This window comes from Lissotriton helveticus, chromosome 1_1 (assembly GCF_964261635.1).
Source record: "Lissotriton helveticus chromosome 1_1, aLisHel1.1, whole genome shotgun sequence".
In the NCBI taxonomy this organism is placed as follows: domain Eukaryota; kingdom Metazoa; phylum Chordata; class Amphibia; order Caudata; family Salamandridae; genus Lissotriton; species Lissotriton helveticus.
The window spans coordinates 1833222755-1833239791 of record NC_136057.1 but is presented as its reverse complement, the minus strand read 5'-3'; the positions used below and the strand labels follow the sequence as shown (position 1 = coordinate 1833239791).

The window sequence follows — 17037 nt, the reverse complement described above, 5'->3', positions numbered from 1 at the left end:
CTATATATTTCGACCCAAAGCCCATATGCGCAAGCACCTCAAAGAGGTATTCCCATTCTACTAGGTCAAAGGCCATTTTGGCATCTAGGGAGAGGATCACCGCCTTCTCCATGAGGAGGTGCGACCGAGCCAGTACCCCATGGACCCTCCGGAGGTTTAGCGCCGTACTTCAATGGGGCATAAAGCCCGATTGATCGGGGTGTATCAGGGTGCTCAGGTGCGGCATCAGACGGTTGGCCAGAAGTTTAGCCAGCACCTTGGCTTCCACATTTAGTAACGATATCGGGCGATATGAGGTGCATTCGGCTGGGGGTTTACCTGGCTTAGGAATAGCCACTATCGTGGCTGTGCGTTGGTCCAGCGGCAATTCTGCTCGTTCCCTACTCTCCATATACATGTCCCGTAGGGGTTTACTGAGTTCTGAAGCCATTGACTTATACCACTCCACAGGCAGTCCATTAGGCCCTAGAGCTTTGCCTGATTGTAGCGAACGTATCGCTAGTTGGATTTCTTCTTCCGAAGGATCCGCCTCTAAGTCCCGTGCAGTCTCTGGTGTTATGCTGGGGATGTCAATGTCTGCCAGTGAGGTTGTCGCCATTCGTGCAGTTATGATATGATCAGGGGTGTATATGGTTTGAAAATGATGTGCTAAAGTGCGCACAATGTCTTCCGGGTGTGTTAGTATTTGTCCGTCAGTGGTACTTAGTCTCTGGATACCTCTTGCACCTCCCTCTCTCCTATCCAACCATGCCAGCATTTTCCCCGCCTTGTCACCCACATCATAAATTCTATGTTTAGTGTTTGCGATGTAACCCTGCACAGTCGCTCTGAGGTGGGCCTGGTACTGTTGTTGCCGTAGCTGCAGTGTGTGTGTCGTAGCCGGGGAGGGGTCTGCCATATGTGCCGTGTTTGCATCATGGAGTGCTAATTCTAGTTCTGTAAGTTCTTTCCGGGAGTCTCGTTTGTGCCCCGTGATGGCTGCTATTGCAGTCCCTCGTAGGACGGTCTTGTAAGCCTCCCACAGAATCGACGGTGAGGCTACCGTCCCTTCGTTTTCGGCAAAGTAGTGTGTCGTCGCTAGTTTTAGTCTCTTTCGTATTTTAGGGACTTTGAGATAATTTGGGTAAATTGGGTAGACCCTAGCGCACTTCTGTTCTCTAGTAGTAAGGGTGAGAACTATTGGTGAGTGGTCAGATATGCCTCTGGGTAGGATGTCGATCTTGTCAACCGAGCCCAGTCCCTCCCCCAGGAACAAAAAGTAATCTATGCGAGACAGGCTGTTGTGTACTGCGGAGTAAAAAGTGTACTGGGTCGCTGCAGGGTGCAGATGCCGCCATATATCCACAATGCCCAGTGCCTCCAAAAAGTCAGGGAGTGGTTTAGTCTCTCTTGCGCGGACCCTTGTGGGAAAGGCGTCCAGCGCAGAGTCTATTATAGCATTTAGGTCACCCCCAATGATTGTGTCTCCCTCAGGGAGGTCCAGGAGGAATTTACCCAGTGCAGGTAATGCTACAGAGTGTAGTGCCGGGGGGATGTACACTGATACCACATTAAGCGGCTTGCCCTCCCACTGGCCATGTATCGCTGCGAAGCGTCCCTGGTCATCTGTCGCATGTTGTGTAACAAGAAAGGGCGACGACTTTTTAAGCAATATCCCCGTCCCCCTAGATCCAGACGTGAAGTCTGCATGTGTCGCCATTTTATATCCGCGCCTATCAAGTGCTTTGCATGTCGCCCCTGCAAGGTGTGTTTCTTGGAGCAGAACCACATCCGGGCTCTGACGTTTAATAGCCTGCAGCACCAGGCCCCTCTTTATTTTGTCTCCCAGGCCTCTGACATTCCAAGTGAGCATGCGCAAAGACGGCACCCCTACTGCTACCGTGGTACCCCTAGCGGGTGCAGCCTGAAGTGGGTTGGCCATGTAGTCGTGTAATAGTGTCGTGAGCAACGTGCTGGTGCCGCCCGTGACGAGGCCTAGGAGAATGCCGCTGCCCAGGGTGGTAACATTACGTGTGAAGTGAGTGATGACCAGAACCAGAAACGTAAACAAGAAAAACAAGAACATTAACATCCCTACTCCTCCCCCTCCCTGCTCCCCTGCACCACGGACTGTTTCCCGCCCACATCCCCAACTTGGCAGAGTGCTTAATTCCATCCCCAACTGTCTTACTTGCTCGTGGGGTTGGTGAGTCCCCTACAGGCACCGGCCAATGCCCACCCTACTCAGCTTCACCAGCTTCAGGTTCCTACATGTTGCAATTGTGCTGTCTTGCAGGTAGTGCACTACTCAGATCCTGACCGGCTGCCCCTAGTCAAATGTGTCCCTTTCCAAATCTGATTCCAGTCCTGCAGCTTCGTCTCCTTGCGAAGGATTACTGGACGGCTGTTCCGCCGGCCCGCCGCTGTGATGGTTCCGTCGGTCCCTGCGTGGATGGTGGGGTCGCCCCACCTGTCTCCATCCATCAAGCCAGTCCCGTGCCACCTCTGGGTTATCAAAGAACCACGTTTTTCCCTCTGCTACGATCCGCAATTTGGCGGGGAACAGCATCGAGTACTGTAGGCCTTTGTCTCGCAGCGCCTTTTTGATCTCAGTGAAGGACTTCCGGCGCCTGGCCACCTCCGCCGTATAGTCCGGAAAGAAGGCCAGAGTCGAGTTCTGGATTTTTATGGGTGGCGAGACCCTTGCCGCTAGCAGAATTGCGTCTCTGTCCCTAAAATTAAAGAGTCTAGCCAGTACAGGTCGTGGCGTGGCTCCCGGCTTGGGTGTCCCGCCAGGTACTCGGTGTGCCCTTTCGACTGAAAAAAAGTTCGACAGGCCTTTCGGTTGCAGTTTAGTTTTGATGAGGTCCTCGACGTACAAATCCATTGCACCCTTTCCCTCTGTTTCCGGCAGGCCAAGGATGCGTACGTTATTTCTCCGGGAGCGCCCTTCTTGATCGTCAAGCTTCTCCTGTAGTTGCTTAGTGACTTTTTCCATGCGTTCCATTGCTACTTGTAGGTCCGAAGTGTCTTCTACGGGCGCCTTCGTCACCACCTCAACCTGGGAGACCCTTTCCGACATTTTCTTGAAGTCAGCCCGTAACAGGGTAACTTCCGAAGAAATGGGGCCCACTGTCGTTTGTACCTCAGAGAGGGTTTTCATAATGTCCTCCAAAGTCACCTTTTTTGTCCCCTCTGTGTCCGGAGTCGCGCCTGCGGAATTTCGCCCTCCAACCTGGGAGTGTCTGTGTTGCGAGTAAGCAAATTTGTCCAGTTTAGCCTGCGTCGAGGTACTCCTAGTTCCCTTGCCTGCCATGGCGTAGTACTCTTGGATTGAGTAGCCTGTTCACAGTGGCGCCCCTGGCACCGCAATACAACGAGCTGCGAGGCTACACTGTAGGTCAGGGGGAGTTCAATCCAGTCAGTCCGCGCTGGTTCTATAATCCCAGACCGCTCCACACAGGGCCCTCAGGCAGCGGCGGAACTGTAGCCACCGTGTCCGGCTCAATGTCCAGTGCTTTAATCCCGGTGTGGCCACTCCGATCACTGCACCGCGGTTCCAGTTCTATAGCACCCCACCAGTTTGTTCCAAAGTGGCCAGTCGCTCAGTCGCGCCCCCCCTTCGTGTTCAAAATCACGTGTCTTGACTCAGTGACTTTGTTTTGTAAGCTCATTCTGAGTATAAGTCCGGCGGCCCCTTCGGTGTTGATCAACTAGGTAGGGCGCCCCCCGTCGACTGGTGTTCGGCCCCCCTCCGCACAGCAGGCGGACGCCCCACAGCAGCAGTCCCAGGGTGCCACTGACGTGTCCAGCGCCGTCAATACGTTTCCAGGCGCTGACCACCCCCGGTAGAGTCCACTGTGGCCGCTTGTGTCAGGATCCAGGGGCTCAGTCCCTCTCCTCCACCAACCACGTGTGGGGTCTCGGTTTGTATCGCCACTGTGTGAGGATGTCAGGGCCCCCAGTGTGATCAGTCTCACCTCGGGACGCGTGCGCCAGGTCTCGATCCCAAGATGGCGCCCAACGGAGTTCCAGGGGGGCACATTCTACAACGCGGATCTCCGCACCGCAGAGTTCGTCTTCAGGCCGCCGGCTCCAATAGTCCAGGGTGCCCCGTCCCCTCGGGGGCTCGTGCCAGCAGTGCGCAGGGCCGGAGCAATCCTCGCTGATGTTCCGTGAGGGGGGGTGGTGCGGTCGATGTCACCGCGTCGAGGCCGGAGAGGATGCACTTCCGCCGGGACTCCCCAGGTACGCATGGCCGGCGCCGCCTCAACTCGGCACTGCAGGACAAAGTAGTTCCCGAACTCCGATCTTCACCGGGACTGGACCGGGCAGTGCCGCTTCGGTTCCTGAGCTGATACCGCTACTTCGGGCAGGCGATGAATCGGATAAATGGTCGGATTTCACTGAGGGCCGCTATGCCGTGGGGAGCTCCCGCTTCAGGCTGCCGCCATGCTCGGCAGTTGGCCACGCCCCCCGATCGAACTCTATCTTGACATCAACCTCTATCCTGCCGGCAAAAACTGGTCCCCAGTAACCAAACCGAAACCATCTTGATAGAACGACCCAAAAGTACCTGGAGTCACTTCGACCCTATATCGGAAGTTGAGATTCTTAATTTAATCTCCTCCTCCAAGCCCTCATCCCACACCCTCGATCCTTTACCCTCGCATTTGGCAAAAAAACTGAAACTCTCCCCAGCACCACTCTGGTGTGAAATCATAAACAGCTCCCTAAAAACAGGCATCATACCAGACTGCCTCAAAGTTGGCCAAGTCACAACTCTTCTGAAGAAACCAGGCCTAGACACTAATGACTTGAACAACTTCAGACCTGTCTCCAATCTTCCCTTCCTAGCCAATATCCTCGAAAAATGCGTTCTCCGACAACTGAACCAACATATCGACAATATTAATCTACTCGACCAACACCAATCAGGCTTTACAAAAGGTTGCAGCACCGAAACTGCAATCCTTAACATCGTGGATGACATCCTCATCTCCATTGACTCGGATCATTGCTGCCTTCTCATCCTCCTCGATCTATCAGCGGCCTTTGACACGGTGGATCACAGTCTTCTCATCAGGGCTCTCAAGGACCGTGTAGGTGCAGATGAGGTGGTCCTTCAATGGTTCTCCTCCTTCTTTCAAAATTGCTCCCAAAGGGTAAAAATCAAATCCCTTTCATCTGACCTTCTACCCGTCAACAGAGGGGTCCCCCAAGGATCCATTCTCTCCCCTCAATTGTTCAACATTTATATGGAACCCCTCACCACCATTCTAAAAAAAGCCAACATCCCCTTCCATCTATATGCAGATGACACTCAGATCTACTTGAAAACCTCCTCCTTCAATGACATTCTAAGACTCAACAATACTCTCAGAGAGGTTCAAGAATGGTTATCAGCCAACCACCTTAAACTCAATCAGGGGAAAACCGAATTCCTCCTCATTTCCAACAAGGAAGAAAATACGCAAATCGTTGAATGGCTGAAAGCAATCGTTACTCTCAACGGTAACCTCACCTTGGCAAGCTCTGTAAAATAATTTGAAATTACCCTTGATCACAAGCTAACCATGACCAACCACATCAAGAACTCCGCAAAAAGTTCCTTCCTCAACCTGAAGCATCTCAACAAAATAAAACCCCACATTCCACCCTTGGACCTCAAACAAGCCACCCAATCACTTGTGTTGTCCAGACTCGACTACGGGAACGCAGTCCTCTCCGGGACAACTCTCTCGCACCTAGCGCCACTCAAAACAACCCTCAATGCAGCTGCCAGAATGGTCACCGTAGTCAATAAATATGACCACATTTCTCCCGCTCTCAGAGAACTAAAATGGCTCCCAGTGGAATTGCGTGCCACCTTCAGAACTGCATGCCTCACACACAATGTTCTGTGTTCTGCATTCTGTCCATCAATTGCTGTTTTTGCATTTGTCACCTCGAGTGGGATGGGTATGTTGAGACGTGAGTCCCATGCTCTCCACACCACTGGAGTCAAGCTATCCTGGCTGAAGACGGCTGATAGCCAATAACCGGTCCCAGGATGCTTGATTCCGGTCCAGGAAAGACATGGCTTGGCAGTTCGGGCTGGACTGTTCCCATGAGGCACAGGGTCAAGGCTGATTTGCATATGGCCATTTCTGAACTGGGGTGGTGTGGAGTGCAAAACAACGATGGATATAGGCCCAGATGTCTATACTGGGGTGAATGTATGTCATTGTTTTGTATTCCGTCCATCAATTGTTGTTTTTGCATTTGTCACCCCGAGTGGGATGGGTATGCTCAGAAGTGAGTCCCATGCTCTCCACACCACTGGAGTCAAGCTATCCTGGCAGAAGACGGCTGATAGCCAGAAACCGGTCCTAGGATGCCTGATTCCGGTCCAGGAAAGACATGGCTTGGCAGTTCGGGCTGGACTGTTCCCATGAGGCACAGGGTCAAGGCTGATTTGCATATGGCCATGTCTGAACTGGGGTGGTGTGGAGTGCAAAAAAACGATGGATGTAGGCCCAGATGTCTGTACTGGGGTGAATGTATGACATTGTTCTGCATTCTGTCCATCAATTGTTGTTTTTGCATCACACACAAAGCCCTGCACACAGGGAAACCAGAATACCTAGCCTCTAAACTTAAGAAAGCCGGCCGGTCAAGAAGTCTCAGGAGTTCCAACTCCCTCTTACTCATCCCCCTGAAAACACGCAAACAAAAAACCGCAGCCCGCTCCTTTGCAGGAAACGCACCCAAAATCTGGAACTCCATCCCTGTGCCCATCAGAACTACCCCCTCCTTTGCAAAATTCAAAAGCCTCCTAAAAGTCCTCTACCACAACCATGCCTTCCCGAACTGAAATCCGTGACTCTTAGCCCCCAGCTATCAGTCATCTGGTAATGTGCATCCACTGCTTACCTCACCCCCTCTCCCTAACCTGCTCGCCTTGCTCCATCGCTGCTCAGACAAATCTCTCAGCCTTAATCTTTACCCATGTATTGAGATTACCTCTAACCCTCTCTACCTCAACGGCGCACCTTGGACCCCCAGACCTCTCGAACTCAATGGCGCACCTCAGACGCTCATCACAATTGTAATCATTTGAACACTTATGAACACGTTTATCCTCCTCTCAAAACTGTCCATGTATCGAGATTACCTCTAACCCTCTCTACCTCAACGGCGCACCTTGGACCCCTAGACCTCTCTACCTCAATTAGGCACCTCGGACGCTCATCACAATTGTAATTTTTTTAACACTTATGATCACGTTTATCCTCCTCCTAAACGGTATATGATTATGTTTTCTTTCCCTCCTGTTGTAAAGCGCTCCGATACCCCCGGGTCTGGTCAGCGCTACAGAAACCTTCTTAAATAAAATAAAATAAATAAATGTTTCAAACTGAATATTATGTCTAATTCTGTTGTGTCTGGAAAGAGTTTGTTTTGGAAATAGCTACTGTGGTCTGTGATCATTAGTCTAATGGGCAACAAAGGCTTTATTCCCACGTTCAGTTTTATTCATTTTCGTGACATCTTTCTTAATCCATTTTTAGGTATGGTATTATCAAAAACGTTTGTTTTTAATAAAAAATATTTCACACTGGCAGTAGCTGCTGTGTAGTTATGCACGAGTCAGAGTTTCTGTAAGAGGAGCATTTTCTTTATTTTGCTAATAAATTCAGTCTTCTCGGGTCTCTGTAACACTCACTGGGCGCAGGTGCATCCAAACAAACTCGTCCGCTCAGGAGCTCAAGGGAGCCTTTCCAAACAGAGTGCTGCAGAGACATGAGAAGAATTTGGGCAGCATTTGCAGCACCTCCAAAAAGACTTGTTGCTCTATACTGATGAAGGAATGAATCCAGAAACACGTGTCTAGAGTTACATAGCACAATCTGCACCAACAAGGGTGAAACATTTAAAGAATGCAACTGAAGTAAGTGTTATCATGCACTACATTTACCATGATGCATTGGGACAAATGGAGTGCTGGGATGTGAGGCTGTGTGCTTCCACTCTCCTTCTGTTTGAAACTCCTTCTGTTTGAAAAGGCTCCCTTGAGCTAGTGAGCTGGCAAGCTTGTGTTGATGCACCTGCACCCAGTGAGTGGTACAGAGACCTGAGAAGACTTTGAGCAGCATTTCCAGAACCCCTAAAACGACGTGTTGCTCTCTACTGATGAAGGAAAGAATCCAGAAATAAGTGTCTAGAGTTACGCAGCCCAAGCTGCACCAACAAGGGTGAAAACTTTAAAGAATGCTACTGAAGTAAGTGTTATCATGCACTGCATTTACCATGATGCATTGGGACAAATTAAGTGCCGGGATGTGAGGAAGTGTGCTCCCACTCTCCTTCTGTTTGAAAAGGCTCACTTGAGCTAGTGAGCTGCCAAGCTTGTGTTGATGGGCCTTTGCCCAGTGAGTGGTACAGAGACCCGAGAAGACTTTGGGCAGCATTTCCACAACCCCTAAAATGACTTGTTGCTCTCTACTGATGAAGGAAAGAATCAAGAAACATGTGTCTAGAGTTACACAGCCCAAGCTGCACCAACAAGGGTAAAAACATAAAGACTACTACTGAATGCATTGGGGCAACCTGAGTGCTGGGATGTGAGCCAGTGTGCTCTCACCCTCCCTCTGCCTATGCAGGCTGCTTATGTTACCAGATTAGACCTCAGTAATGGAGCTAACTTCTACTTCATATCTGCAGCCTACACAGCGTGTGTAACATTTGCAGGGCCGTAAATACTATCTGAGTTTCTAATGAACTCTCCACACTTTTCAGATTTCACAAATATTACAAATTTGCACCTATGCTTTATTTATATTTATGGCCACTGCTTGCTACGAATCCATATTAAGATGGTAACTTGTGCCAGGTAAATTAAAAACAACGTAATGGTCAAGGCCCACACAATTAAAGAAACATGCAGGCTAGTGTTTATTTCCTTAATTGACAAATTTTATAAAATTAGATCTGATCTATGTTTGAACCTAGTTGTGGACATGTCAATTTCTAACACGAAAATATTGGAAAATATCATGCAGGGCCAAACTGGAGGCTGAATCCGTTGAGTGCCCCTAGGGTATTAGATAGGCGATGTGTGAGTCCTTGATACAAATTAGCATTCAGGCTGAGCTCAGGACAAAGCTAAGTTGCAATGAAAGGCTGACCCATGAGTTCACAAAGCTATCTTGGATCTGATGGTCCTATATGATGAAACCTGATATCTTCAGACCATTTCAAAATAACTGAACAGGACAAAGTCCAAGGCAATGTTTGGCAAGGGCTCCTCGAAATGATGTAGGCTCTGCAGGAAGCCTCAATGAACTCCTTTGCAACTTTGAGAAGAGCAAAGTAGGACACGATTGAGCATTGAGCATTGGTCCTTGACATAATACTCACAAATGAACAGCTTCTGTCCTCAACAAAGGCAGTGTGCCCTGAAAAGGAAGAGGTATGGGCACGATCCAAGAGGGCTCTGTCTCAGAAATCTCTAAGATGAGACTCAGTAGCCTCTGTTATCTTGAATGAAATTGTTAGGGAGTGTCTCTCCACTGAAAACAAGTCTAGAATGCCTTACAGTATCTGTGGTTAATCATGATCAATCCACATTGTCATAGGTCCCCTTTGTTGTAGAACCTTACAACTCATACACACGTTCCTTAGCAGATTCCAACAATTAGTAATACCTCCCTCTAGTAGAGGAACTTCCCACTTCATGCACACAGGATGGTACCAAGCAATAAACAACTTTCCACAGAAGATGCAGACTTCTCTATCTCAGGGGTAAGCTGGGAAACAATGTCCTGCAGGTCTGGAAGTCATTCCTTGGAAAATGTTCCAACCCATAATTTGAAACAGCCCCTGAAGACTTCCTCTCATAGGCAGAGCAGGCTTTATCTTTATAGCAAGCGGGGAAGTGCATGCCTGTGTTTGCATGCTTTGCCACATTAATCCTAGAACTTCTGGCTGAGCCAAGGCATGTTTCAATCTCTTTCCAAAGCCATACTAAACCGCAGTACCACTTACTCTGAATGTTTGGATACAGGATCATATAGAGCAGCCCCCAGCGCAAGGTGGCAGAGGTGGTCTCGGTGCCAGGGCCAAATAGGTCATTGGTAGTTAAGATAAGGTTATCCAGACAGAAGATGTCGCTTGGGTTGTCCTTAGTCTGGAAGGGAAGAATAGGGACATGGGTCAGTGACTGTAGTGATGCTGCAAATCCTACTCCCATTGGTGTCAAAAATCATTCAGGTGACTCATTACTAGCCTGGGAATGTGAAGGTTGCTGTGGATCTATGCCTGTAAAATAAATAAGGATGAAGAGTAACAGTGTCAGCGAGGATTGTAGACCTCCATTTCGAATAACGGAGATGGCTAATCACTAGTCGCCAATGTTGTTATGTTGACTTTCCAACTTGGTATCTTAGATTTACCCTTTTAAAGCTATTGGTTCCTCTGTCTTGCAGACTTTTTATCTGGCTTATACAATAAAAATTAACATCAATCACTGATAAACCCCATGATACACATGTACACAGGGTGTAGCCCTGGCATTTCCACACAACGAAGGTTAATGATTAAAACCTCTCTGAACACTGAGTCGAAATGTGGGCAGGTAAATATGTAAGCAGAGGGAAACAGAGGAGTGGGGAGAGAGGATATATGAAAAAGTAATTTAAATATCACATGGATATAACTGCTGGAGTGTAGGGAAATGAGCGAGAAAGTCAGACTGTAAATTCCACACTGGAATAAATACAGTAGAGGATGGGGGAGCAGGAGCATTCATATACCTCAGGGATATAACTACAGTAGAAGAGGCACAGGAAAGCTATATCCAGCGGTGGCTCCTCTGCTATGGTGGAGGAGCACCGCCCCCGCCAGCTGCCTCAAAACGCCAGGATAATAAAAATAAAACGGTAATAAACTTGTTTTAGTATACTTTTATTTTTCCTTTTCTACTGAGTCTTTGGGGGTGGGGCCATTGGGGATGACAGGCTGCAGACGGAGTGTTGGGCACTGTTAGTGCGCTTAACAGTTTGGCTGGCCAAACCATCTCTCGCACGAAGCGGTCTCCAACCCAAGCTGCGTTGCCAGGTTGGAGACAGCAGGCACAGACTCCCAGTCTCACTGGGAGCGCAAATTCAGAGCACTGAGATCAATCCTGATGCTGCTCTCATGGCGACAGTGGAGTCTGGGAGCCGGCGAGGAGTGGAGCAGAAGAGCACGACATGGCCGGCTGCAGGTACGTTTTATTTTTTTATTTTTCCATCCCGCGACCCCTACCCCCTGTCCCAAACTCTTCCACAACACCAGCCGCTACTGGCTATAACATTGAAATTGAAATACATCAGGAGTATAAAAATCCGAAGGAGTGAAGAGACATTTTAATGCCACATGAGAATAATACAGTAGAAGTATATAGTACAAAAATGAGAAGGGTGGTGTCAGAAACGTATAATGAGCTCAACTGCATAAGTTCACTGGAAGAGGAAGGGGGCTGGAAGGGTGTTAAAGAGAATTAAATACCTCAAGAAATAAATATAGAAGAAGAATGACTTGGTGGCGTGAGAGACACTTAAATAATTCAGAGATACAAACACAGTAGCAGGTGTGTGGCTCTCGGGAAGAGAGTTAAGAAATGGAAAAGATGATGAAACCATCCAAGGAAAAATTGCTTAAAGAATAATAGAGGCTTAAGAGCCACGAAAGAGCAGAAGGCTAGTAGGCTCTTCAGAGTCACACCCAAAATCCAAAATTGAGTGCCAATGATCTTTGCGTCAATTTCATGTAAAGTGATATTTGCACTCAAACCCATAGTATTTTCTATGCAAATTCCTCTGGTATTACCTGGGACATTTTATATAGGCAAATTAGGTCAGAAGTGGCGGACATGTGTAGATTTACTCTGCAGAGAACTGCAACTGCTGGGTAATTCCCTTTCTGACATTCAAAACTCAGAGTGGTCAGCACAATCTTCTTAGGGGCACAATCAATGCAGGAGGTACATATATTTACACCATGTGGTTTATGTACCCCAAAAAATGGAGAGACTGTTAATGAGACCAAATGTAGGCTCTACATTGCTACAGCACATGGGGAAAGCAGAAACATCAAAGGTCATTTACTAAGGGTTTGCATGTGATCCACACCTTGGATCACATCCCCCCTCCTAGTACACCACGTTGATGTTAGTACATGCTCATGCATGCAATTCGTAACAGTATGTTACAACAATAGCATTTAGTCTAAAACTTGCAAATGTCCCACCCTGCGAACTTGGACTGTGACATGTGTGTGAAACTGAATTTTGGTCAGTCAGTCAATACTCACATTTGTTTCAAGTAGTCCGGAGATATGAAATATCTAGTTTGGAACTAGAGGTGTGTGAAATTGTGTAAATCTGTTTCTATACAATTCCTAGAATTACAACTACATTTTTACAATTTACATGCCATTTGCAACTATGACATTTGTGATGACTTCTTTTTTTAGAAGAGAATGTTAACTCTATACTAGAGATATGAGCATTTTTGGACCACCCCACACCCCACATCTTAAATTCTGGAAACTGATGTAACAATACCTTCTCCATTTCAACAAGGAAGGCATCAATGAAGTCCCTTGTTGTTGCAGGGTCAAAGGTCTGCTGGTGCTCCTTGATGATTTCTCTCATAAAGCAGAATATTTCCATCTGCGGTTGAAACACTTTCCTCTGCAGATAAGGGATGCGCAGCAACACAGGGAACAGGATCATCACCTGCGGGCACAATGTGGAGGAAAACATGAGGTTGGGTATTTAAAAAGATAGGGCTCCATGTATTGTACTGCAACAATGACCGTCAATGATTAGGTAGTGTACAAGTATAAACGTATGCTGATCCATTCAGATATCAGAAGACCAGCTTTATCTATTGTTGGAAACAAAAAGCTATGCTGGAATGCTCAAATGAATAGGTCATTAGTAGTTACTCTGAGCTGCCTTCCAGTATTTTAATTGTTTGGTGTGCCACTTCAAACAGGAACTATCTACATGCAATTGGTCTTGGTCCAGCCACTAAATTTGGCAACTGGTTACTCAAACTGCTCTTTTGTGGAGATTTTTCAACCCAACATTTTTGATTGAACTCATTCATCAATGCTACAGCCATGGTAGGCAGGTACCAAGTTTAATGACCAACCATATGATCACGGCACTAATCACGGCACTAATTCCAAGCAAGCAGGAATTCTGCCGAAGCCTACTGATCAGCCTTCCTCTGTCCTTCCGTCCCCATAGGATGAAGCACTAAACTTATCAACAAGAGCCTTCCACAGTCTTCCAATGAAATAATCCCAAATCATCCTACCGTAACTAGATTAGTCTGTTATCAGCTTCAAACAGAGGTTTGTGCAAACCATTAATGCTGGTATTTAAGACAATCAATGATACCACTGAACACACACTATCTCTCCAAAGTCTAACTCATCAGGTGTCTTTCACTCCCGGAATAACGCAAGAAAGCCAGGGTAAGTTAAATGGTTTATTCAAGAAAGTATAATCCCTACATCAGAAGCATAGCTATTCCTCTGCCAGCTCTAGAGTAACTGACTTCACTGGAATGCTCGCTGGTCACATAGAACACAGATGCAGGCTACCCCCACACCACACGTACCTATACAATGTTCCTTACCACTGGCATTGTAAGACTCTTACAAATGAACAATGTACTGAAGGAATAGCAATACACAAACACATTTATAACTAAAATAAAACCTGCAAATGTATACAAGAACATCCAAATTCAATGATGCTCCAACTACTGAGCATAATCCTTAAAACATGCAGATGGTTTGCGACAGAATCCCCATCAGTTGCCAAAGGAATCACCTGCACCTAACACTGGGGCAATACTAAGTCGTTCAGAGGGCCTGCTCATGTACCATCACACATTACCATGAAAGCGCTGTTGCTTTGTTCCTCACCAACCTGACTATGACCACCTCTCTGATATAAGGCCACTCGTCTGTTGTTTCAGCTCTCACCATTGTCCAAAACCACAGAAAAGGCCATTAAGGCCTTACCTTAATGCCGCCCTGAACTTTGACAAATCTCCTCCTTTCTGAGCACAACAAATCTTCACCCAGTTACCCACCTGACTATGTGGGATATGTTTCTTGTCCTAGATACGTCTTCCATCTGTGTGTCCGAAAACGCTGTATCTTTCATCCAGGTGAGGACTAACATGGTGCCTTCCAGCCTTTCCCTCTTAAGTTCAAATTGGGCACTTTGAGTGACAACATGAACACTGATGCGATGTCCATCTTTACACCACCAAAATCACGTCCTCCTGCTACAGCCATTTGAATCATGCCCTTGATCATTGTCTTCGCCCTTTCCACAATACCATTACTTTGTGGGTTGATAAATGAGGTACAATTATGTACAATACCATGTGACTCCAAAATACTACCCATCTCGCCAGAAATAAATTGTGTTCCATTATCAGTTATGATAAGATTGGAAACACCTTCCTCCAGGAAAATCTTCTTCAACAAAAGAATAGTAGCTCTAGTAGTAATCTCCTTCATGAATTTGACAATGAACATCCACCACTATCATGACATACTTCCATTCACTCCTCAGCTCATGTATATAGAGGAATGGCGGTATAATTGATAGGAAATGGGCACCTAAAAGGGTAATTCCACTGAATATTATAATTGTTTCCACAGTTGACACGCTGCTGCAAGGTAGAGAGAACCACCAGCCTCTCTAGAAATGTGGCCTAAGCAACAACCAACGTAATTACAGATCCTCAGCACTCGTGATATATAAATGACATAAGTTACATTTGTTAGTCACACAGAATTAGCAAAAATCATCAATCCAGGTTATTTCTTTGCTCTTTTATTCTTTCTTCGAGCTTTTCTTTGTGAATGGATTCCAAGCCAACACGTGTTTCGTCGCCTCAGTATGGTTGTACATGCGACTTTTTCAAGGCTAAGTAGAGATATGATACACAGTCACTAATATAGTTACAGTAATAGCTATATATTTGCAATGTTATTCTTGTGGCAAACACTCCACTGTGATAGGTTCACTTGTTATTAATTCGCCATATCTTGCTGTGTAGGTACATGCATAAAAGTGCAAAGATGGTTTCCAAAACACACAGAAGTGAGGTCACATAACAGGTCTGAGGATGCTCTATTCTTAAGATGTCTAATATTGATTTCCATGTGAAACGATGTGCTTGAATATAGTTCTATTTGTATAGTAACTAAAAAACCCTGACGCACCAATGTGTCACTCAGTGACAGAAGATAGAACCAAAACCACTAGTGAGAAAACAAGTCATAAGTAAGTAAGAAACAAAAAATCAACCGACCTTCAGTATTCACTTTTATAACTTCTATAAACCAAAACCAAGAGAACACAAACACATCAGTATTCAGAGACAGAACTCAATCCTTTCAATAGAACTTAAATTCATTGGCATTATAAAAATAAACTTTAAAGATCAACCTACTTAGAGAGTGGTGATAATTCCAACCCACACTGTCCTGTGGCGTGGGGTAATTCGTATAGCTGCTAGGCTTCGATTATAAAATCCTTTCCTTTAATATCATTGTTCAGTAACTGTAGGAGTAAATCAGACACAAGAAGTCTAAGCTTATGTTTGTACTTATAAAACGACTTATTTCTGCACCATTGAACGTTTCAATCCCAATATGCAGTCCTAGACATAATATAACGTCTGACCTCTCCGATTGTAATAGCCATTAATAGTGAACTTATATCTACAAAACTCCTGGGACGGCGTATACAACCCCCATATTATCAGATTTCCTCTTTAGTCGGGCAATACTAAAAAACCATGCCGCCTTACATAAATATAAACGGTATCAGCTGTGTAATACACAAAGTTCTTAAATACTCTAAGTACGGGTCCCAGTATCTATCCCTCTCTTACCTTGATCCAAGTTGCCGATAAACGTCCTCTCCCCTCACGCCAGGTTTCTCGAGTACGAGAGCCCCAAGTCACGTGATTGGCGCTCTTATGCCACTGTCATGTTCACGTGGTCTAAATGAAGTATAAGCTATGAGCCTGCTAAGCATGATTAAAGAACCATCTTAGAGTGTACAGTAGTGTATCCAAAGATAGTAATAACGGCTATTCACAAAATGTTGTGACCAAACTAGTATTCCAAAAAATATAAAAATGTTAATTTCTAGCTACGGGCCATGTTACTTGCTTGTATTTCGAACTGATTAAATAATACCTTATTATTCAATGACGTTCCTATTAAAAATCCTCAGTGTTGTCCATGATGTAGGGCATTCCGTGCTCATTTCAAACTAAGTGTCTCCTGGGTGAAAACAATAACTTAAACCAAAATAGACCTCTCGGTTCGGATCGTCTCAAAAATACTGTTACAAGCCATCTTCGCGGATGAGGCCCCCCTTTTGAAATGTGTCGAACACACATTTTCACCAAGTGTTTTCTCGGGTAAAGACTATTTAAGATCACATAGCGGTAATATATATGTATACTAAGGCTGTCTCATCATGACAATTTTGACCATATTGAGTAACATAGTCATTCAAAGGGCAGTCGCATCTGTGATTCACAAAACTCTCGCTTTGTTACCATGGGTGCATGTGTAGGGTATCAAGACAATTGATTAGCTCATTATTACTATGAGGTGAAATATAAGAATGACCATCTATGTCAATTAGCCCTACTAATTTTTCAATTATGTCCTGAACTATTCAGGTCAGTGACTAGTGTTATGTTCATTCTCAATACACAATTTGTATAAAACTGATACTTCATCAAGAGCATAGAAATGTGGCAGTTCATACAGCAGTTTATATATAGGCTACTGACTTCTAGCCATTCTCATGTGCTCATTCTGACACTTATCTTCCCAAAAAGTAGTGCATTTCATGATCCACATTCAGACCCATGTCAGTCGTACATATTTTCAGAATCCATGAGGCCTCATTTCTCTGTAGCCTTAACTCCCTATTGCCTCCCCTGGGATGTGTCAATGTCTGTTCTATCCCAT

At 46.0% G+C, this 17037-nt stretch overlaps 1 protein-coding gene across 1 annotated transcript in view; it reads right to left on the bottom strand.

Annotated features, from left to right (window-relative positions):
• Positions 1-17037, bottom strand: part of LOC144753495 (cytochrome P450 2D15-like) — a 482639-nt gene that overhangs the window by 95104 nt on the left and 370498 nt on the right. Inside the window, 2 exon segments of the mRNA XM_078641166.1 lie at positions 10009-10150; positions 12569-12742. Coding sequence (XP_078497292.1) covers positions 10009-10150; positions 12569-12742 — 316 coding nt within the window.